This window comes from Genypterus blacodes, unplaced genomic scaffold, assembly GCF_046128005.1.
Source record: "Genypterus blacodes isolate CSIRO-AG114 ecotype Tasmania unplaced genomic scaffold, CSIRO-AGI_Gbla_v1 ptg000044l_1, whole genome shotgun sequence".
Taxonomy (NCBI): Eukaryota; Metazoa; Chordata; class Actinopteri; order Ophidiiformes; family Ophidiidae; genus Genypterus; species Genypterus blacodes.
The window spans coordinates 9,326,632-9,351,133 of record NW_027466857.1 but is presented as its reverse complement, the minus strand read 5'-3'; the positions used below and the strand labels follow the sequence as shown (position 1 = coordinate 9,351,133).

The 24,502-nt window shown below is 43.5% G+C and overlaps 1 protein-coding gene across 2 annotated transcripts in view; it reads right to left on the bottom strand.

Annotated features, from left to right (window-relative positions):
* Positions 1-2,480: 2,480 nt before the first annotated feature.
* kdrl (kinase insert domain receptor like) overlaps positions 2,481-24,502 on the bottom strand; it is a 37,816-nt gene continuing 15,794 nt past the window's right edge. Inside the window, exons 12-30 of one of the 2 annotated variants that reach the window (XM_076149040.1) lie at positions 22,766-22,874; positions 21,411-21,695; positions 21,161-21,307; positions 20,917-21,045; positions 19,776-19,882; positions 19,015-19,144; positions 18,479-18,583; positions 16,838-16,951; positions 16,530-16,618; positions 16,204-16,351; positions 15,336-15,433; positions 14,702-14,824; positions 14,178-14,289; positions 11,765-11,864; positions 9,124-9,229; positions 7,973-8,097; positions 7,392-7,470; positions 7,122-7,225; positions 2,481-4,605 (exon numbers count right to left, since the gene is read on the bottom strand). In XM_076149040.1, the coding sequence (XP_076005155.1) occupies positions 4,422-4,605; positions 7,122-7,225; positions 7,392-7,470; positions 7,973-8,097; positions 9,124-9,229; positions 11,765-11,864; positions 14,178-14,289; positions 14,702-14,824; positions 15,336-15,433; positions 16,204-16,351; positions 16,530-16,618; positions 16,838-16,951; positions 18,479-18,583; positions 19,015-19,144; positions 19,776-19,882; positions 20,917-21,045; positions 21,161-21,307; positions 21,411-21,695; positions 22,766-22,874 (2,394 nt within the window). In that variant the 3' untranslated portion in view covers positions 2,481-4,421. The remainder of the gene's footprint in view (positions 4,606-7,121; positions 7,226-7,391; positions 7,471-7,972; positions 8,098-9,123; positions 9,230-11,764; positions 11,865-14,177; positions 14,290-14,701; positions 14,825-15,335; positions 15,434-16,203; positions 16,352-16,529; positions 16,619-16,837; positions 16,952-18,478; positions 18,584-19,014; positions 19,145-19,775; positions 19,883-20,916; positions 21,046-21,160; positions 21,308-21,410; positions 21,696-22,765; positions 22,875-24,502) is intronic. The other variant, XM_076149041.1, reaches the window with a different exon arrangement.

Sequence of the window (24,502 nt, the reverse complement as noted above, 5' to 3'; positions counted from 1 at the left end):
TCTTTTACAGGATGACGTGGAAAATGAGTTTAGCGGGTTTGTCTTTGTGATGAAACTTCTTTTTGGATATAAAACACCTTTAGAAAAACAACTTGCTTGTTTAGCACGTCCAGCCTTTGCTCCACAGTGATGGATCTCATTACAGGACAGTCTTTATTTAGCCGTACGTGTTGTTGGCTCGGTCTATTATACTTCCTTGCTTGTTAAAGGTGGAGTGTGGTGAAGTCGACTCCTTTAAGGGGACAGTATCCGGCTCATTGTTCTGCTTTTAGGTGAGCGATGCGGATGTGGCCGACCCACCATTCACCTTCATGGGCAGGGGTCTGGGAATAACATTATGTGGCCCTTTATGTGGAGGGGAGGAGGGGGCTTTTCTTTGGAGCATCATTGTACTGTACGGCTGATGGCCACAATTTGGTGCATGATAGGATTTCAAGCTGCTGAGGTTCCGTTTGATCACGGATGTGTCTTGGCGTCATTTCACAGGATCCTGAGTGTATTATTGCCTCTGTTTGAATGATGAATGGAGTGTTTTGCAGCAGATGACTCGGTTTGCTTTGGGAAGACGCTGCTGTGGAAGTGGACAACCGGGAAGAGGTCATTTTCATAGAGACAACTGCTTAATGAAAGGAACAAAAACAGGCTGCACAGTGGGCAGCACATACGATACAAAATGGATTTTCAAATCAGAATCTCTGCATATTACAGCCTCTTTTGTTTTTACTCTTTTGAAGAATCCTTCCTCATTTGCATGGAAAAGCCTTCTCAGCATTCCCATTAGAGAGTTAAAGCACTTTGACAATGTTTTACACACTCATTTGTTACTCACATCCTGCATTTTGTGCTTCTGCTGACAGACAATCCATTAGTAATACTTCTGATCGCAGAACACTCACAAGTACTTACTGTATATGACTGGTCACACTGGCATTATACATTTGATGACATTCAGCTCAGTGATTAGAGGAAGAAACTTAACTTAATGTTCAATGCAAACTGTGATTACTCTAAGGAAATGCAGAAGTAGTGTGGAACTTCTTCTTCTTCTTCTTGCACTTCCTAACGTATAAAGTAAATATGGGTGCCGCTTGTTCTTCATCTGTGGACCGAGGGAAAGAAATACAAGAAAGGAAACGAGAAGCCATCCGTCACGTTTCTGCATAAGTGGAAAAATACTGTGTCTTCTGTTGTGTTTATTACCAGCAGAGAAAAACAAGACAGTAACAACCCCCCACCCATCCACCCCCACCAACATCCTTCCCTTGTGTGTTTGTTTCTCATATTCCTGAAATAGTCTGATAGTCTTTATCGGAGGTGACCTTTGCTGTCTCTGGGTGCTAAGTCCTGTGGGGACACGGAGAGGCGCTGAAGGGCCCGGCCTGTCCTGTGGCAGTCTCACTCCTCTTGGTCACACCCGGTGCCAGTGAGTGGGAGCGCCGCACTCCCACAGGAGAAACTGCGAGCGGTGTCCTGCCGTCCGGACCAGGATGATTAAGAGTTCCTTCCTTTTTCCGCCTTTTCCGAGCAGCTTTTGTCTCGTGAGCAGACATGCTGCCGACACCTTGTCCCAGACCAGGATGTGCGTGTCTCAGTCCAAGGTGCAGCAAATAAGGAGGCTTGATGCTGACGCTGAAGGACATTCCAATCTAAACAAACACGTGGAAATCACCTCAGGCTGAGGTTAGAGGAGCAGTGAATCAAAGGTGTCTTATCATGACCTTAGTGTTATCAAATCCTACCTGTTCCCAGAATCACACTTTGGAAATTCTACACTCCTGCTCTTAATTGCTGCATCCTGTGAGTGGAGTAGATCAACTTCTGCTGCTCCAGTGGGATTCAAGTGTGATTCGTCCAAATAACACAGTTTGAGCTGCGACACAAAATTACTAATCATGTTTCAAAAGATGCACAACAACAAGTTTGTTAGAGAATACTGCAATGTTTACAGCCCCCTGACTCCATATATGGTAGAACTACTTTTTTTTGGCTTAACCGTGCTCCAGTGTTGTAGCCATCCGCCTACCTGATGCATAAAGTAAACAAACCCATGGCAAATAAATACAGCAGCCAGCCACAAACAAGGAAGAGGTCAAAGTTGGAGGATCAATGATACTAACACTACCTTAAAGTTTAGCCATTCTTTTTTTAAATACAGTAATAATCTCATGAATGTGAACATAAAGCTTCCATAACTAAGTCTGTGTGCTTAACTCATTCTCAACCAAAATGCCATTTAGAGCCTCACAATACTGAGGTCTTGATATCTGTGAATATTCAACCATGTCGCCCAGTTTGAGTTGGTTTTCTTCATCTATATAGAACAGCACTGAGGATCCACACCAGATTCTAGCCAATAATGACATCTAATCCTCTTCTGATTGGCCGATTCTACAGGCTACATATAATCTTTTCATTGATAAAACAAAATGGTCCAAAGCACAAAGAACATTTCCTAAATCACAAGTCAAGACTGCAGTTAATATATAAATATATATATCTTTATTCATTTTATTCACTTCATATGCTCAGTTAACAGTGTTGGGCAACAAAGTAACTTGTTATAATAGTACAAAAGTCTATGTCTAGATGGTTTTCACCTCTGCAGGCATCATTAGTCATTTGTATGTCAAACAAACACAATAAAATGCAAATAAACTGTATTTCTCATTGCTTTCACACTGAAACTATTGCATGTTATTGATCGCATTCAACAAAAAATGATGGAACAAACGAAGTGAACATGATGTGTAGAATACAAGTGTGAAATTCATGATCAGTGGGTAAGAAACAACACAAATCAAATCCTGTAACTGTGTAACGTCCGATCTATTCAAAATGATATGTAAATGTACTGAATTACATGAATCTAAAGACAAACGTGTTAAATAAACATAAAATAAAACATAGGAACATCAACACTGCTGGTTAATACAATAAACATTTAGAATACAAACTTTATATCTTATGTATAAGTATCAGTGCATAATTCTTTCTCCTCCACAGAGACGAAAACAAACTGGTCCACAGACAAAAACATCATTTGGCAACACAGGGGGGCTTCAGAGACCAAGAATCCACTTTACACTCACTCACAATAGGACAACAATAGTTTCTTTAGAGGTCAAAAAGCACAGGCGAGCCACGTTCCTACAGAGAGAGAGTGTGTGTGTGTGTGTGTGGAGCTGGACTATTAGCTGGGTTGGACCACAGTGTATCCAATGAAATAGCCTGTATTACAAAGACGATGCAGTTAAAGATTACATGATTAACATGCTGTAAAGAGTTTCTGTAACCTGCCCTGCAAGCTTCAGATCATATCCATACACACACACACACACACTCGCTCAGCTTTACTCTGACATACAGCAGCGTAAAACAGCATATGAATCTGGAGAGGAATATTGGGTTACTTGGTATCTCGAGCTGGTCGATCTAAATGAGCAACAGAGACTAAATAAATAGAGTTTATTAGTAGAAAGCATTTCCTATGAGGTCATGTTCTAAAAATCATGCGTCTAAAAAATATGCGCTGGAAAATAAAACCAAGTGGCTCTCTGGTTTCTACTCACTTTCCCTAAGAATTCCTTTGATCGGGACGAGAGGAAGAATCTCTTCCTTAACAACGTAGTCACGATCAGAATGTTCCATTTAAAGCAGCCTAGTCGTTCCCTCTGCTTTAACCCTGTTCCCTCCATTAACCTGATATCTAGACTTTCACCTGGGGGGCGTACAGATATACAACGTAAGCCCCCTCTGTCACTCTGTCAACCTGAGATAATGTAGTTGGGATGATGCAAATACAGAAGCAATGACACAATAAGAACCGTTTGTCCAATCACATTGAAGAACAGTATGTTGGAACCTTGCCCAAAATTCCCATAGAGGGAACTCAAAAAAAAAAAAAAATCTCTGTAACTTTATATCGGCAAGTAATAAGAATAATTGTTCCAGTTTCATTCTAATTTAAAACAACACACATTTGGCTTGTTTGATGTAAAGAATCTGTGGTGAAGTTGGAATCCTTGTGCTTTGTTTTCACAGTAGATGAACGGAATACCTGAGCCTGTGTTCAGCTGTTTGAGACGTCCCAGTGGATGCGGAGCGACTGGCAGGCGGGGGGGTGGGGGTGGGGCGGGGGGGAGGTGGGGGGAGGGAGGGGGAGGGGGATGCCAGGCTGGAAACTGGATTTCCCCGCCGTGTTACTCAGCAGGTGGAGTGGGACTCGAGCAGAATGGAGCTAGATGCAAAAAAACACTCAGCTGTTTGTCAAACCTTTGCTGAAGGATAAAGCTGTGTTAGGACAGGAGGAAGTCTGCTGTGAATACCACAGAACGGAGTCAGGACAGAGGAGAACAAAGCAAAGGCCTTGAGGGCGATCAGTCAGATTCTCCAAAGGTGGGGGTTTGGGGGGCCGCAGGACGTTACACAGGTGGGGTGGAGTAACGGACCACGTAGTTGTAGTCGGGCGGCGGGCTGTGACACTCCAAGCCTTCGTCCAGGGTCGAGTCCTCCAGGCTGAAGTCCAGAGAGGGGACGGTCGGTGGGAACTTCTCCTTCTCTCCCTCGGTCAGCACCGATTCTTTGCTCTTACTCACCGCCTTCATCCTGAAAACACACAACACACACATTTAATACATAAGATAGGCTGCAAACATGCGGGCAAAAATGACTGACAGCAAGTTGACCCTTTGTTCAATCTTCTGAAACACATTTATCATTACCAAAAAGCTGCGTACAATCTAAACACGCTGCACGATTTTCAAAATAAAGGTGGAAATGCACGGTTGGGTTCTCAACGTTTCTTTTAGCAGTAAGGCAGAAAATGATGGATTACGCTTATTTTCCAGCCAAAGATGCATCAGTATCTGTATAAAAGCCAGCGAGGGTGAAGGTCATAGTGAAAGACAAAGACACAAACACAGACACACACACGCACACACAAGCAACTGTTTACTTCATCTGACTGCACCTGACATGAAGCAGTGAATCCGAACACCAGTGCGTTAAACATTAGCTTTGCCCTGAGCGAGTGGCAACCGCTCAGACATGGATTAGCAGCTACTCAGGATCGCGCCCACACAAGCGAAAAAACTAGACGGGCTGTTAAGAGGCGGCTAAACAGAGGAGTGACATGTCTGAAGATGCAAGAAGCTCCTTTTGCCCCACAGCTCAGGGCGATCCTCATGTTTTGGATTTGGCACGGGCCCCTTGTGAAGTTTTACAATCAGACAAACGTTCCCTCATTCATATATGATGTAATCAATCATCCCAAGCTTTTTCTGCTCCACTTGACGCTCAGAATATGAGTAATTGCCTCCCATTGTCTTCGGAGGTTGCCAAGGCTTCCCGGAGCTCCTCCGCCGAGGCTAAAGGGTCAGTGCCCAGCGGGAGTAAATGACGCCGTTGTACTGGAATGCTTTCCTTGATGGATAACTACCTGGTAAACTAAGGCATCGGAATTAATTAACAACCGTACGGCACTGGCATTGTGACGGTGCGGGGGCGGACAAATGATCCACAGGAGAGAAAACGAGTGGAGGGTGAAGATCCGTGAGAAGCTTCCTCATAGCCGTCGGTTCCTGGGAGCTTTTCTGTTCAGTCGGTGCCGATCATCAGCTCGCTACTGACAGAAAGGAGCTCCAGGCTGGAAGAGCAACAGGTGGAGCGGAGCAGCACCACAGGCAGGAGCGTGTATAACCCACCTAAGTTCAAAGGTGGCAGTGATTGAGTGAGGACGTGGTTTCCTCTGCATATACATCATTCCCCGCATACCGGGGCCGCTTCTCTTTGCCCCGGTGACACACACAAGGTTAAGTAAGGTCTCGGGAGTTTGTGAGCCAAATGGAGGTAAGAGAGAGTGACGTTAATAAGAGCTGAGAGAGTCTCCTAAGCTACATCCCCCGCAGCAGTCAAGTCTTCATTGTTTCGTAGCTTTATTGTCTTGTATTCATTCGCTTCAGGACAACAAATCAATCGTCTCTGAGTCACAATCAGAAGGGAATCAGTCCGTCTATACTCTGAGCATCAAGTTAAGGAGTATGTGTGTTTCGGTTAATTCACTTTCTGCTCTTTCCTGAGATGTTTTAAGGTGGAACCCGCCTCTTTTGAAGCAACATTAACAGCACAGAGCAGAATAACACCATGTGGTTTAAAGTGTAATTACTGAGTTCAGGGTTACGACCCAGCAAATTAACCCTGCAGTAAAGTCTGAGTCGCCTACAGAGAAGCACAGAGGAGAAAGATTTATTTATCAAGAGATCTGACTCTGGATTGATCTTTACTCTCAAATAACCCCTCAGGCGCTCTGGGTGTTAATTCATTTATGACGTTCATATGCTTCTCCTGTTTCAATCATATCTGCAGCTCTTCCATGTATGAGTCCACAGTCTACTGCAGGTCTGACGCAGTGTTTTGTCCGTAACTACGTCTGTGTTGGACAGCAGTGGAAGGCATCACAGGCAGCCATGACTCATGGGGTAAACGGTAAACAGTAAAAACCCTCTGGGGGGTATCTCAGGACAGACACACTCTTCTGTGGAGACAAAGCTTTTTAGTGCGCGCTCTTAAAACAGCTGAACCTAAAGTGAGGCTGGGCTCTTTTGCCTTTGTGTCGGGCGCTTTGGCCTGTCACCTTGACGCTCTACCCCTCCCTCTGTCCACCGATCCTTCTGGACAAAAGGGGGAAAACTGGCCTTTGACTTCTTTCTAAGGTGAAAGGGACTGTGAGTGTTTCTCTGTGTGTGTGTGTGTGTGTGTGTGAGAGAGAGAGAGTGGATGACAGTTATAGCGTCTGCATTCCACCACAGTGGGGGGGTTTCCAAGCAGCAGCCTCAGTGTTTGTGACGCTCAGAAGTGGGAAGTAACTTAGTACATGTTACAATGTTCTGTTACATCAAAGATTCATCTCTTTACAGGTCACTGCAGATTTAGGTTCGTTTGACCTTTTGACCCGGCTGGCGTGGCTGAAAGATTCTTACGTAACATTATTCAATTCTGGTGTTGGACAGTATTAGTTTGTTGTTAGTTGTTGTCTGATCTTAGCCACTGCATTAAATGAACAAAAGTCAAAGTGGGGTGAGATTCCAGTTGTGTGTTTTGATGTTGTGGTTTCATGTACGTACGCCAGAGCCATGATGCTGAGCGGTCGCCCTGCCAGTGATTCCAAGCGCTTCAGCGTCTCCATGTTGTCAGAGGAGAGACCCATCCCACTGTCCGACTGTCCGCCCTGTTCAGGATAAACACAGGCAGAGTTCATTAAAAACACTGAAAGGGGAAAGAATCCTTACAATCAAAGTTCAGATTTGTATTTTGTTTCAGGGTCCGAGTGAATTTGATGTAAATTGGCCTGTTTATCTCTGAATATAACGGAACAATCAGGATAAATAACTCACCCCATGGTTCTCATTTGTGCCGTTCTCCATGGTAACCTCATCAAAGGTTTTCACACTGGCTGGACGGATCTTGATGTTCCTGGCGAGAGAATATTTGGTCACACACTGAAACACCCTAAAATGCTCTGCTTCCAAAAAAACTTTACACTGGAGCCAGAAGACAACAAAAACACAGGAACTTAATCACTTAGACCAACAAACGCAGAGCTTTAATGACATCGCACTTTGCAAACAGTCTGTGTTTACTTTGCAATTTAAACACCGAATGACGAAAATGACTGCTTAATTTGGCTTAAGGGATAACTGTCATTACCGCCTTTCAACACCTCCTCAATAAACACACATGGATGACCTGTGAAAACCAAGAGTTGGACAAATATTATTTTTAGCCGACATAAATCTAGAAGCAGGCTCTGTGGTGTGGGGGGGAAATTCCTTACAGGGGCCACAGAGCTCAAAACTCTGAGTCCATCAAGCTGCCATGTGTGTGTTTCTTATCAGGAGACAGTCATTGTCCTCATTGTCCTCAGGTGAGACCAGAAATATTAATAGTTGACAGATTCAAAGGAGTGTGTCCTCACCCGGTGCTCCCTGAGTCGCGGTGGGAAGCAGGCCGAGTGGGCGTGTCCTCTGACGGCACGGCGGTGGAGGGGTCTCCCATCGAACCCAGCAGGGCCGTGTTGATGGGTATGTAGTGCTTCCCCTCCTGAATCGACCAAACAAGAGGAGAAAAGCCGGGCGTTGTGATGCTTTGCGATGCTACACAAACACGCAGTATCCACAGACTGTCCAGCCCCATCAAACCAACGCACCAAGATGACAAGGGAGTGTGTCGGCACTATAACACAGCTGGATTAATGAGGTCCAGCCCTGGCCGTGTTCCATGAGGATCATTTGTGAAGCAACGTGCTGTAGTCTTAATGTGATGTGACTTCTGGCTTTGTCTTCATCTCTTATTTCTCCACTGCAGACTCTACAGAGTGTAATCACAGCAGCAGTAATGTAATGGGAGCCCTTTATTTCTCAGGCCTGTCTGTCTGCAGTAACGTACTATTTGGACTAAAGCCTATTCTCTTTAGGAGCTGGAAGTGGGAACGTCAGTGCAGATATTCCAGTCGTAGTTGTAGTGTAGGAAATATAAGCTAAGTGCGCCTTTGCCTTCAATTTCTCCTGAATATAATATTTCAGTTTCATATATTTGTAGACCAACTTATAATAAATGCCAGGTAAGCTTCAGTTCATTGTTTCAAAATGTAACTGAACTTTCCAGTTTGTCACATTTCACAGAATCCCGTGCTGACCACCATTACATCGCATCGTCCTGGTAATGACACTGTGTCTTTCTATCTTTACATTGTGGTTTATGACTCTTGTGTTGAGGGTGGAAGCCTCCCACCTCCATGGGCGTATGCAGTGTGTGACCCATGACTCACTATCTGAAAGTAGTGACTTCCTCTTCTTCTTTTTCTAAAAGTGTTATGTGCAGAGAAAGTACAACGAGGATTCCAGAGAAATTAGGCAACGTAACACAAACCACCACCTTACTTCTCAAATCCAGTTTTGTTATCTGTCTAAGGTTTACTTCACATGGTTGACATAAGACACTTGCCCAACATGACAATCTTTCAACTCATAAAGGCCTCACGTAACGGCATGAGCAAGGATGGCATATTTTATCATCTGCATGCAGAGTCCAATCCATACACAGTCCATGAATGCTTGTGAGTCCTACCTGTTGCACACTGGCCTGCAGCAGGTCTCCCAGTGTTTCCACCAGCTCAGTGAAGGTCGGTCGCTCCTGTGACTCCCCCTGCCAGCAGTCCAACATGGTCTGGTATCTAGGAGCAAAGAGGAAACCAATGAACTAACCTGCTAGTTACTGTTCATGTTGGGATTTTAAAATAACAAATTTAAAATGTTCCTGTTTTGCACAACTGCTGTAGAAGACAGGAAAGGAAAATGTAAATGGGAGTCTTAACAGTATGTTGTAAAATGTCACAACCTGGTGCAAAACATTTAGCAGCTTAGAGGGAAACTCCCTAAAGGGCAGGGAGCATTTACAGCATAAAGAATCATGTCTGAGTTAAGACGGTGCACAGGTGACCAGATGTGGCCCTCCTTTAAATCGACCGTCACATAGAATATTTATATATATATCAAGTTCTCTCCATTTTGGCTGATCCTAAACCTCTGGGGCTGTATCTGATTCCCTCTCGGTCTTGGTGTGAACACCAGAAGTGCATACTCAACAATCAGGTCTCTGACAAGCTGTCAACGTCTCTGCCAATGTGGGAAGACTCAGAGTCTTTACCAGAGTTTCCATCATAATAGCCTCGTCTCATTTAGTGGAGGAGCAGAAACAAGAGCGCCGTGGCTGCTGTTTAAATTAAGTGGTCAGCATGTTACTGATTGGGAGCTGTCAGTGATGGATGCGGATCTTGTTTCTGTTGCTGCAACTCCCATATATCCAAAATCTCATGTAAATAAAACCAGGTGCTCATTAACCTCATTATATTCCCCTTTTGGCGGCAGATTTTGTCAGTCAGCCAGAGAGTCGTTGGTCTGTATACCCCCCGCCCCCCCCACCCTGCACCTCAGTCTGTTGCGTTCACGACACCAAAATCTGTGAGGCCGAGCTGAGGAAAGCGGAGAGGCTGTGTTCTCATGTGAATGAACGTATACTCGGCCAGGTGGTAGCTCTCGTAACAGTGACAGGATGTCAAGAGACTGATCCCAGCCCTGTGGATATCACGGGGGTGGAAGGATCTAGACACACTGTATGACTGCACAATTTAAACCACATTTCATGGCTGTTCCGTAATGAGATTGAATTGCCTGACCTGGGTACGTTTGGGGTCTTGAGGCAGTGTGGTGTTGCTGTGCTACTTTGTTGCCCTGGTTGGGCATATGCGTTGAGTTGGGAAGTGAGCATCGGACTCTTTAACACTCCCACTCCTTGAGCAGAATCAGTTAAATTCCTCTGCAAGGCATCAGGAATGAATCAGAGCAGCAGAGCGTCGCCTGCACCCCCAGTCCTTTACACTAGACATATATAAGGGGTTTTGGGTCAGGGTCAAAGTGTCAAAACCGGATCAAGCTGAGCTTACAGTCACTCGAAAGGATCAGCAGCATTTCCCCCACTGGCTCTAAGTGCATTACTGTGCATCCCTTTTAAACTGTTATCAGCAGGCTTTATCTTGGTTTCAAATGAGAGGCAGGCCTCACAGTCATAAGCATGACAAAAATATACAATCTGGCAACTTTACTTTCATCAGTGGGCGGCTTTGAACCAAGAAGGAAAGTACAGAGACCTAAGAGAGATTGTTGGCACCGGTCCGTCTGGATCACCAGATCTTCTCCTCCGACCGAAAACTCCAATCTGGGTTAGATTTGGTGTATCATTTCCAATCAATGTCTGTTTGGCAGAGTTGATAAATCCATTCATTTGGATTCAGTTATGATATGCTTTAAAACTCTGGACCTTTTGATACTACTACATTATTAAACTTAATCGCAGCGTTTATGCTTTCAAAACAAATATGATTTGTGGAGTTTGAGCAGTTTGCAAATGAAAAGCAGACCCCACACCATATATGCACATATGCTTGTTAGAGTGAGAGTCAGTTATAGAGCTCAGAATGTCATAAATGTAAGTGCTGGGTCTGGATTGGAATGCTCCTGTTTTAAAAAATCAGGCACTGGGCAGAACAGTCCCAGTGTTCTTACTACAACAACAATCATCCAGCTGCATCACTGACTGACAGCACTGATACCAAAGAAGAAGACTTTCTAGTCTCCCACAGATATTTATGTTCAGCGTCATCCACCAGCCCCGACTCAGAGGGGAAAACGTCCGGTCTCTCGCTCTCCTCACTGGGGGAACTTCCAAGCTTTCCTCGACATCTCCCTTTAAAGTGGTGCTGAGTTACCGCCGCATGGATGTCAGTCAGAAAATGGATATGAACTTCAAGCTCGCCACCCCAGAGCCGATCAGTAGCTAATGTGTTTCCTTTTGAAACGTTCGGGGCAGGATTACGCAGGATCTTTATCAGGTGTTCCTAACCTTCTGGAAGAACCACAAAGAGGGAAAAGAAACAATCCCTCCTCTCAGCTGTATATCCATGTAGGAATCTTTCACTTGGTGCATTTCTTTTGCTGGCCTCAGTGAGGTTGATGTTAATAACTCCTGGGAGAGCGTAGAATATGGGGTGTTCTCTCTGGCTTTGATTTGTTGAGGTTAATAGGATCTGACTGAAATTCACATTTAAAGTTAAGGCTCCTACACACCGGCCACTTCACTCATCGTAATGTTTCTAATGTCACTGACAAAAAGTTGAGTGAGTACAGTAAGCACAGGACAGATTTATCCTCACATTTCAGAGGAGGAATATTCCGGGGCTCTCATCCTGGTGCCCTCTTTGAGCCTGCAGCAAAACTCCTCATCAATCTGAAGGCCTGGATACGGCGAGGCACCTGAGGGAGGAGAGACAGGAAGTCAGTTTGTTCACGCGTGATAATAAGTCTTGAGTCTGGATGATTTTATCGAGGCTGTAGGTTACGGTCACAATTCTTATTCTTATGTGAAGTTGATAATGAGCCAGTGTTTCCAGTCTTTCACATACAATGTTAATACTTAGACAGATGTGCAGGCAATTTGTATAAGGATCCAGGCTCCAAGATAAACTTTTGCTTGGTATTCAGTTTGCAGTTGTTGCCAAAGTACTTTCCAAAGCATTGAACCAAATTGAAGGAGGAAACTGCTAAACAGACTCGATAATCAGTATTGAGTCGGTAATACTAGCGCACTTATAGTATCTTCTACTACACCGAAAGACTTTACAATACACCATATCAATATTCCTACATTTTGATGATTTCGACGATTTAAAAAAGTATAAACATTCCCACAACACAGTCCTGAAACACTTTGTGATCATAAAACAACCTGCAGGATACATTTGAGTTTCCATGAGACTTTTGACCTGCAAGCATCAGGTTCAAATTCACTTTTTGTTGCCATTTTTCTTTGTCATTTTACTTCTTTGTTTCCCAATTTATCTTTCTGAGGTCCAACTAATTCTGCCCAGATGTATATTTTGTTAATGGAAAACATCCAAGAGTGCCGGTGAAAGTGTGAATGCATGAAGTGTGGAAGAGTGGAGAGAGACGGAGAGATGAAGGAAAGAAAAGAGGTAAAAGAGTGACGTCAGTGTTCTTTACATTTCAAAAACTAGGCAATTTGACACACTTTGCTTTGAACTGCAGTGGGTGACAACGCCGTATGGCGGCGATTCAAAAGGAGCACAGTCCAGTATAGGACCTCTACACTTAATGTATCACTTGATTCCCATGGTGACATTTGAACATACAATATTTCATGTTGAGTCTATAGAAAAGTGTGGTGAGCTCTGTGCCACGGTGTGTAGGGCAGCCACGGACCAACTAACAATGCCGTCTTAAGAACTGCAGCGGTTTCACAGCAGGAGCCACATTTACACTGATGTGGCTGCTTGGTTACAGTGAGTTCCTCCTGCCAGCTGGGGAGAAACGGATAGCCTGAATTGGACGTATTTTCTCTTTTGAACGTCCCTTGCCTGCACTAAAATTCACAGTCAAACTTCACTAATGTTTTTTGCATGAACAGCATGAAAATATTTTTCTCAGGCTGACAACGCAAAGTCTTCTTTGTCCCAAAGGCACAATTACGCAGTGGCAGAAGACAGTTATTACCCAGTGCATCTGGCCAGGCTGTAAAGCTGCAGGCACAGAGTGAGTCCAGTGCATCGGCTCTCCTCACGGAACAGCTTTGATAAAAGAATGCTGTCTTTAACTGAAACGCTTTGCTAAGCATGAGGCATGCACGGCGACTGTACAAATAAACAGAATGAGCTGAATGCCAATGTTTTCAGTTCATTCATTTACAAAAATTACATCATACTATACAAGATAAATGTACGTCAAATATACAGGCATGGGTGTTTGCTTTAGAAAAAGGTTCAGTTCTTACATGAGGGAAGGTTTGTGGTAGAATTTGAGATCAGAACAGTTTTCTCTGATCAGGTCACATGTTGGGAGATAACATTACATTACATTACATTACGAGCATTTGGCAGACGCTTTTATCCAAAGCGACTTACATTACATTACCACCCTACGCAGAGGGGGGAGCAATGAGGGTTCAGTGCCTTGCTCAGGGGCACCTTGGCAGGGACTCGAACCGGCGACCCTCCAGTTCCCAAGTGGAAGCTCTACCCACTGAGCTACTGCCTTCCCAAATCCATGTCAACATTTAGATAAATTCTGTATCAAAACAATTTCTTATTTTTTAATAATTTGCACATTAAGAAAAGAGATCAACACACTGAAACACGGAGCCTTAAATCACCTAACAATGCTGATGCTTCACCGTGGACCCTGTTATAATCTAATATGGAAAATAGGAGGACTTTGTTAGTGTTACCTCAAATCTGACATAGTGAAACAATACGTCAAAAATTCCAATTCCAACAGCTTTAAACAACACACTCACTGCTCACACTACATTAAAAACTGCTGTTTGTCAGACCTCCCTGAAGTGTCTGCTCTTTGTTTTGCTGTTGCCGTCCGATACCGATGAGTTTAAAGTTAGAATTTTTCTCTTCTCTTCTCCGATAACGTCATTACTTATTTGAATATTTGATGTTTGCATAAGAATTTTTTCCGTACATTTTGCATATACGACATCCTGATTAGAACCTGAAAGAGAGTGTGAACATGAACATACAACGAGTGAGCTGTGAAACTTACCCAGAGAGAAGATCTCCCACATGAGAACGCCAAAGGACCACACGTCACTCTGAGTCGTATAGATCTTGTCAAAAATGGCCTCAGGTGCCATCCATTTGAGAGGCAGTCTAGCCTGTACACAGAGATTAAGAAAAGAAATTCATTGACTTCCTTACTTCATTTGTGTGAACAATCAATACGCTACCAACACTTGACTTCGGTGGAGAGCCATTTGGTTTGAATTGTGCAGGAACAGCACATGCTGCTTTTAATTTAAGCTGAACACCAGTTTCTTTAAGCCCCTTTATCTGATTTCTGACAAACACACTCTTCTCAAGTATTTTGGCTGACATTTCCAAGAACTGCTGAAGATTTATGCAGAGCTTCTTTTGTTTTTGCCAAGCCAGTGGCAACAGACTATTTCACGTGTAATCGAAGAATAAAAAGTGTTTTACTTAATTAAAAGATCCATTTTTCAGTGCAAGGAAGAAAATACCAGAAGTAATGATGGCTGTAATAAATAAGATCTCACTGTTTGAACTTACATCTCCTTTGCGCACATAATCTGGGTCTTTGTAGATGTCTCTGGCGAGGCCAAAATCACATATCTTCACCACATTATTCTCAGACAGCAGGATGTTTCTCGCAGCCAAATCCCGATGGATGCACTAATGAAAAGAAAATGAAAATACATCTTAGTAGAATTGATTTTTCCACATGCAAGGTAGTTTTCGCCATGCAATTAAGTTTGCAATGGTGCTGTGTATGCTGCACAAGACAGTTTGCCGAGCAACACGTAGTACAGAGCAACACATGGTATAGAGCAACACATGGTACAGAGTAACACATGGTACAGTCATCATCGGTGAAATTACAAAAGGAGATGATGTGTTCCAAATCCAGGCTATGAAATGGTCTGTAACAATGGCTTCAGTCTGTAATCAGTCCCTTCCGCTCTTTACAACCTTATGAATGAGTTAAAAATGAATTCATTCCTCACTAACCCAGGGGGTGTAAGATGTGTAAGATGTGTCTAAATGTAAAACACATTAAAGAAACAAGTTTAAATCCACATCAAATAAAAACAGAACCCCACAAATACATTTTGGGAAATTTATGGACTATGGTGTGTACTGGAGCTGTACGTTGTAAGATTTTTTTTTTGATTGAAGAGAATACCTTGCGTGAGGCCAAGAACTCCATTCCTTTTGCGACTTGAAAGCTGTAGCAAATTAAATCTTCCAGGGTCAGAACTCTCTTATATAAATCCTCCGTTTCTGTGAAGCACAAAGAACACAGAAAACCTCCCCAGTAAGAACAATTCTTCTTACATGACACATGGCATTTAAATATGGGACAGCAATCCCTCTTATCTAAGCGTGTTTCAAACAGCCGGTGTGCTCAGCGGCTTCGTGCGCCTGTCAGTTACAGTAAATTAGATGCGATGAAACTGTAATGATTCCTGTGGGGAAACTACAGAGTTCAGATTCTGGGACGGAATATGTCATCTTAACAAATCGGCCCTGTCACGTACGTTTCTCCCCCTCCACTCTCTGACTTAAAAACATCCTTTACACATGAAAGATAAGAAACAAATCCTTATTTTTCAGATGTCAGGTGAAACGTGTGATTATGGGCCCATTGTGCCGGTTGGGGGTCCGACAGAGGAACTCAGGAGGAGTCCTTCCACCGGCCCACCTGAGTAAACAGCTAATCAAACCAGAAATAACATATTAGGAACAACATGGCTGATATACAAGCCCCATGCTGGAGACCAAGACTGGACTACTAGCCAGGTCAGGGCAGGAAATAAACAGACGCCTCCCTAGACTCAGTGGGGTGACAGTGGCTCCTGCTGCAGTGATTGTACTGCAGAACAGGAGGAGGAAATGTCCCATCAGAGTCAGGCAAGAAAACAATCAGGGGGAACGTTGGTTCCTGGGCAGGAGGGGTGGAGCAGAGGTGAGAGGGGGAGGCGGGAGGCAGTAGGAGCAACAAACAGAGGGCGGGGGGAGGTGAAGGGAAGGAAGACTCGCATTGGCTTTACCTTCATCGTCTTCCTCTGAGTCGCAGTAGCTCTTATCTTCGATGAAGCCAGAGCTGGCCGAGCTTCCGGTGCTCGCCACGCTCTCCAGGCGGCGCTTCATGAGTTCGCTGAGCTCGCAGCCTGATGACACCGCTTTACCGTCCTGGCTCTGACACACATCATGTTAAATGAGACGAGGTTAAGCACTGCTGCTGACCGGCATGTGCGCTTTCACGATATGGTTGTGAAAATATTGACTCCCTGCTTGTACCGCTGACAAAGTCAACGGTAGAATGACGGGAAACGAGAACACTGGGAAGTCTAAAGCGTGGAGAACTGTGACTCACCTTGTAGACAATGAAATCCGCTCTCTTGCTTCTCAAATAGTTGGACAGATTTCCATACTTGCAGAATTCTACAATCATCATCAATGGACCTGTAAAGGAAGTACGTTTTAAAGACCATTGTTATAGAATGCCTCATTATTTAGCAGTTCACTTAGAAGAGAGACAAGAAAGATTTCAGACTCAGGACTTCACCCTTTAGCAAACCTGCTCAGATTGTTTTAGGAATTTCCTTCCCTTTCACTTATTCACCCTTATTGAATATCAAAACAAAAGAATGAAATTTAAGTCCGGAGCGGTTAAGCACTCACCTCCAGGCTTAGTACAAGCTCCGAGCAGATTGACCACATTCAGGTGATGGCCAATGTGGATCAGGATTTTCAATTCGGACATCAGAGCTTTCCGCTCATTTGTTGTGGCGCCTCCTGTAACAATGGAAACACTCAAAGGTAAGAGGTGGTGTGATAGGAAACACTTGTCCAGCACGGCTCGGTGTATCATGACAGAATTCTTCCTTTCAGCCTTTTAATTTTTTTTGAATTTCACTTTGGCAACCACATGTTCATTCATATACGTTTGGAATCTAGACTGCATAGAAAAATAATGAGAAACAGGTTTCCACATCTCTCAAGCGTCATATGATAAGACTTCAATTCTCCGAGCAAGCCCGCCGTGCATGAAATTTAAGATTGTATGCAACGATAATGGTATGAAAAGAATTAAGCCAATGTGGAAATCACGGCGCTGTTCACATCTTGAAAGCAATTTTCATACATAGCAGAGGACAAACTTCATTAAACACACACAGGGAATTAAAAAAGCAGAAAGGTTTTTCATTCCCAAGAGGAGAACATTAGAGTTTAGGCTTTCAAAACACCTCTTTACTCGTGTAGATTCTGGCCTATAAACCCAAGAATACTCAGAGCCATAAAGCACGCAAAGCAGTTTGAAGTAAATCAGCTGATATTTAAGATTATTTGTGTAGTCAAACCCTTCCATTTTGGGAATATTAAGGTGTCTTACTTGCTACTTGCACCTTTGCAGTTAAGTGGATTACTGTGGCAGCTAATTCTAGGAGTTCATGAACTTAAATTTAATGGAGAAACAGAAAGGTTGCTTTTGGAGCAGAAACATAAAGGACTTTGCAGGATGAATGGCAAAATAAATAAGAAAATAAATAAAAATCCAGATTTAGTATTTGTTGTACTTTGCTTTGAACAAAGATATTTACGAGGTAGAATCAAGCAGTGTAAGGTTTCTAACCAAACCACCGACCTGCTGCTTTCCATTACAGAGTGGCACTTTCAGAGATCCTGTGATTAATGTCGAGTCATGATTAATGCTGTGACAGGGACCAATACATCTAACCAGCCGCCCTGCTTTTAGTCCTCACTGATACACTGACCCTAAGCCTCACATCCCCAACCTTTAGTCGGTCTTTAAAGCTTTCCTTTGTCTCTCCAGGACTGCAGGAAAGCTGTGCTGAACGTGTGCATGAACATATTAGTTATTACTCATTTGGTATCTTACACTTTTGAACCCTTCATCACCGGCACATCTTGGACAGTTTGTAAGGGTTGCCAGATCTGCATAAGCTCAATCTCTTTTCTCTGTGACAGGGTTGGAGGTCTTAGCCTTTACCTCAAACTGCACTTTGTGAGGAACAGACATTGCGTGCTTTGCTCTGAGCCGATATTTCATATGAACATTAATTGCTGGCACATGTGGTGTTCTACTGTCAGGAGTCTTTAATAAACTAAGAAATAAATCCCCATTTGAGAAGACAGATAGGTGTGTTTCATCTGCTTCTCATACAATAACTGACATTATGTTAATTAATGCTGGCTTGACATGTGGCTAAGCTGAGGCCATGAAAAATAATCAGATTTTTGCCTGTAGCGTGACAATTTATACATTTCCGGTTCATGTTCTTAACTGTGTTGTTACTTTACCTTTCAGCATTTTGACTGCAACCGTTTTGCAGGTTGACAGCTTGTCAATCCCAAAAGCCGAGGCCTCCACCACTTTGCCGAAGGCTCCGTGACCAAGAGTTTTGCCTGCAGAAAGAAGAGGGCACTTGTTAAATGGAACGACCTGAACACATCCTGTCCCTCGGGGCAGTAAATCAGACTGGATTCCCTGTCGGTCAGGCTATGGGTCTGTAATTAAAACAACACGCTGGGGCTCTGAGCTCTGAGCTGTTCTTCTAGGGAATTTATGGTTTCATTTAAGACTAAGATGACAGCGGCAGGTTCTTGATGAGTAATGCTCCCGTATGCCAGCTGCAGAGAAGGTGGACACCTCTTCCTTCTGCCATAATATGGCTGTGTATGTTTTACCACCACTAAGAAAACCTCTTAAAAGCTTGCTAATTGTTTAGAGAAGCCAAGCATCTATTCTTGCCTCCAGCAGTGAACTACCTGTAATATGAGAAACTCTTTATGTGAAACAGGCTGTTGACCACATCGTATTTCCGCACAGTGTTTACCTAGTCGCAGGCGGTCACGGGGAAACTCCCATTTGCTGCTGTCATACTGGAGAAGCTCATTCTGCTCCTCTAAGGGACACTCGTCAGGATCAATGATGATGGATGGGCCCATTTTATAGTGCGCCGGCTGCTGCAGGGGAGACAAATTTCACAAAAAGATTCAAAGATTAAGTAACAAATATTCCACTCTTCTATGTGAAGGCACCATTCAGTTTAGGCGAACAGGAACTCACTCTCGCTTGAAAGGAGTCACATGACTGTTCTCTGTTGAATCATCATACTAAGTTTCACTATGAGGCTACACAGTATATACTCTATAAATAGGAGGTCAGAAGTTCACGACTTTAGTTTTCTAATGTATTTGCCTCCAGACCTGTTTTGAGATACAGGATTGACATTTTTTTGCCACTCTGCCCAGCTGACCTCTTTTGTCGATTTAATGTTTAATATTAATATAAAATCCACTTTTAATATTAAATATTAAACCCATGAATGTGAAAAAGACAAAATAACCCCATAAGAACATAAAGCATCCCTCAATGACTAAGCTTATGTGCTTAACTCATTTCTCACCACAATTCCTGATGCAACACGGTCACAAGTGAGGACATGTGGACGTAAATAAACCTTTGCTTTCCAGTGAAAAGCATTTTGCAAGAAGCATGAGTCACTGGAAATGGAAATTTGTGAAATCTTAACAAGGAAGCATTGCATCAATCTGCCTCTTCATTCTGTCAATTATTTGTTTCACAGGGCCTCACCTTTCTTAGCTTGCGGATGAAGAGGATGAGCATGAGCCAGAGGAAGGTAGCTGCAGCTCCAGTACACACCAGAATGATCACCTCGATGTTTGCCTTCCCTTCGTCCCCTGGAAGAAGAAAAACTATCAGCAAGTGCCACAGTTATTTTGGTTGACTGATCTGTCTGTCTGTGTACGTCCACGCTGACAGGGATTTATGGAAAATTGTGATCAAAAGAAATATCCTTCTACAAATTAGCAAATATGCTGAGACCCTGATTTCCATTTGGAAATGTTGACGTTTTAATTTGACATCTTTGTTGTGTTTATTTGTTTCTTCTTAAGTTTTCTTTGACAAATTATACGGAAAACCGCAAGAGGAAACATCAGTGTTTATTTCTGGTTTGTTTAGGATATGCATACCAAACTTGTTCGTGCAGTGTTTTTCCCCCCCACAGTTTTCCTAACCAGCCATGTCAACGGCCATCGTAAACTCATATCCTATCTACACACACTGCCTGCACACGTTGACTAAACCGGCTAAATCGGCAAGCGCATGTAGTCCTTTGCTATCTCTGAGACTTCCATCTTGGTGAGAATCTATCCAGGTGGCATTCAAATTTCCTGGATGTAAACATACAGTGCCTCACGCAGACACACACACACGCGTGTACACCCTCCAATACTCCACTCCTGTTTCTAGGTCCTTGGGTGCAGGGGATCGCTCTGCAGTCATTAGTGGACCTCTTAACACTACACAGAGGTCATGTCCCCAAGGTAAAGACCGTCAGCCAGAGCCTCCGTCATAAAATCCGCGAAGGAATTCACTTGGCATTCCTGGCAGCCTCAGTTTTCTCTCAGGGGAGACGTTCAGGACTGAAGTCAGGCCAGAGCTATTTGTAGTAGTGACAAGAAAACACGGCCAAAAGGGTCTGTGAAAGGTTTCGATTGGTCATGCTGTGATTTTGTGGCTCTACTGCTTGGACTAATACATGATGTATTTCATGTGAACTTTATCTAGACTGACTGTACACACTGGGGTTTAGCTTTTCAGTTTACTCCGATCATTAAACCTGGCATATACTGTGAAGCAACAAGTGTGAATACATTATGATGCAGAATAATTATGATAGGCGGCTATCCAGGAGTTTTGCGTGACTTACCGACCACTGTGACGACGGCACTGCTTTTCACGGTGCCCTCAACATTGCTGGCCATACACTCGTACACACCCTCGTCATCTTTTTTCACCCTCTCAATGGTCAGATTTCCATATTGTTTCAGTGTAATACCTGAAACACAGAGCGGACAAGCCTGTGCAGCTCTTTAACATGATCAACCATCAGCATTAACTGACAGAAGTACCCACGTCTTCATCACAGCACGTAGTGTTATTCTCAATGTTACCTGAGCCTTCCTTCACAGGAATGTCATTTTTGTACCAGGTGATGGAGGGAGGAGGCACTCCCAGGGCAAAGCAAGTCAGCGTCATGGTGCTGCTACTGTTCACGTCCTTATTTGTAAGATTTTGACTGAGCCAGGGCCGCTTTCTTGCTGTATCAAGGAAAAACAGGCGTTATCCTGTGATTCTCGTATGTGAATCATTCATTTATCTGCATTAACTTCCATTGACTTCACATTTGCTCATTTAACTTACCATCCACAGTGAGTGCAGAGCTCTTCAGAACAATCTTATTGTTGTCATTACGTGCACGGCACTGGTAGCCCATAGTGTGGTTTTGTGATACATTATGCAGATGGAGGGAGACGGAAATGGAGTAGAGGCCAAGTTGGAGACTGGACACGTTGGAGGTGACTTTTCGATCCTGGGAATCGAACCACTCCAGATCCGTGTAGAGAAATCGCCTGGCTCTGCATGTCAGCGTGACATCATACCCTTCGATGGCGGTCCTAGGCTCGATTGCAAGTTCTTCAGAATGATCTAGTGACAATCCAGACAAAAGTGGAAAATCAGGATTTACAAGATATGAACACATTTGGTTCAAAATATGGAAAACTGTGAGTGAATATGAATAATCCACACTTTGCAGCAGGGGTCCGTGGTATTAGTAGTTTTACACACTTTAATTGCGCACACAATTGTTATTCTATTTCTGATGATAGTTTTGGACACAATGCTGCACGTTACAAGACCAGGAATGTCAAATTTGCAGTTATTTCCTGTTTCATCACTGTTAATTGGAAGCATGTTGTCGGTGGACAGCTATGCTGATGGTGCTCCTACACCCGTCTAATAGCAGCGGAGCTGAGGCCGGGCCCCAGGGGAAGCAGACTGTGCTTGTTTGTTCAGAACGCTGGAAAGCATTCTGTGTTCCGTAAGAGAAGACAGCTGTTATTACAATTCTGTCCTCTTTTTTTAGCAGCATTCCACCTTTCTCTCTCTCCTCCACCTCAGGAACAGAGCAGGGTTGGGAATTGTCTCTTTTTGGTGTCCTTTCAGTTATGGGGTCAAATATTTCCCTTCCCATGTTCAAGCCCTCAACTACTAAAGTGATTCCTAATGATGGATTCCCTTCGCGGCAAATTAATTCTGCTTATGTCCACTGACACCTCTGCTGTCATTACGTAACTGTCTCAATGGATATTCATTTTATGGAAGACTTGGAAATCCTCAGATGCACATACAAATGGATTCTCATAGCAGCAAACTCACAGGGAAGGAGGAATGACCTGCTGGCACCAAGGATGGAATGCATTTATTCATAGCTGTTTTTAAAGGCATGTCATTATACTCTACCATATGGCTCAGGACATGTTTGCCTCTCTTCCGCCCTGAAGCCATTCTGCTACAGTGGAAGATGGTTTCAATGAATGCCCCCCAATACAATCTGCACATTCTTTCCCTGATCTTGCAGTTCGTTATACTGTCTGTCTAGATTCCATGAAAGAATCCAGCGCATGGTATAGCACACCAGGCCATCGCATGTTAAACTGTGATGGTTGAAGATCTTCTAGTTGTCTTTTCATGTTGTGTTTCAGTGACCCACTTACCATCGACGTAGAAAGGGATCCTCATTGTGCTGTCGCCAATCTCATTGTGGGCCACACAGAAGTAGATTCCTGACATGTTAGCCGCTCCCACCACCAGGGTGCTTACGGTCTAAACAGAATCAAGGAGGTTATCATTATTTAAAGTCGCAACAAAACAATAAGCAGGTTAAAATAAAGACACTGCGATGCTATGTTCCTCTGAGATTTATCCTTGGGAATTCAATCAACATCAGTGCGGTTAGTCACTCTGAACAGGCGGGTGAGAGGTCTGGACCCAGTCTGGCCTGTTTTATACACGGCCTCACATTAATGAAAGGATACATCTGGAGTTTTAAGACCAACTGTGTCTCCGTCGGACCTGCGCCGTACATCAAGAGTTGGGGTTGCGTGTCATTTCCTGGAGAGCACTTCTATTGCCACACTTGATTTTGTCGTTGCACAAGTCGAACGTTTTAATGGGTTAAATAGACAAAATAATAAGTGAAACTTGGGTGAGGGCCAGGTTGCGTGGGGTTCTGTTTTGTGTTCACAGTGACATCTGTTTCTAGGGGCAGTGAGTTACATCAAAGGGAGAGAACGACGAGGGTGTATTGTCTGGGTATATGCTGGGCTTCTAGGAGCTATTGCATTGAGACACAGTTGTAGCTGTGAAACTGACACATTACATTCTCCCTACACTTAGAATATAGACTTTCATTCAGCTTTTCATTCAGTAAAAGTGTTGAAAGTTACGCCATGTTGTCTTAGTCATGTTGCTGTGACATTTGTCAAAACAGTGATGGAGTGGCATTATGGTGTTATGTTACAGCTTTTACTCACTATGATGTAACCTGAGCTTGAAAACAGTCGTTTCAGCGATTGCACATAGTCCCTAAGAGATGACCTGACCAGACGCACCGTGACCTCTGCGCCCATGCCTTCTCCTTGTGTTTTCCTTATGTTATGACCCGGGTCAGTCCCCCTCTCTGCTGAGCCTTATGGGCAGCCATTCAGAGACCTGGCCCTGACTACTCTCTTATTCACGGGCCACCGCGATTTATGTGGGGTGACAGAGAGGAATTCACTTCCAACAAATCCTTCTATTTTAAAAATGCTGCTTGTTATCATTGACCCTTAGTGCTAAACCTCATAAAGAAGAAGTGCCTCCCTAGTTAGGTCACATATATATTAGAACTGATGAAAATTATCAAATTTATTATTACTAAGTTTGCATAGACATGATAATACATTACATTTTGTCAGCTCTACTAAATCAAAGGTCCAGATTCAATAAATAACAAAATTAGGCACCACACACAAAATCTAATTAAAAAATCTGCTTTGAGATTTAGTAACATTACTTCTCCATAACTGAATGTGCGCCCTAATTTGACCCAGCTCGCTAAAATGGCTTTATCCAACCAAATCCTATAGTCTCTGGCAAGTCAGAGGGGGCCTGTTCTTGATTATGTTTGGGGTGAATGGTTTTAGTAACAGTCTCCCACAGGACATATGCTGCAATGTCTTAAGTTTCCTCATTGTGTGGCACCTTTTAGATGTGCATGGCAAAATGTGACTGATTGACAGATCCCAGCAACTTGAAACCTCAGCTTTGATTAATGTGTGTGTCTGCAAAAACAAACACAAATATATTTCTGTGCACAATCGGAATTTGGACCAATCCTCCTGTTGAGGAAATAATTGAATCTAAATTGAATCTATAAAAGTAAGTTCTTGTCTCTAAGAGCACGCAGGGTT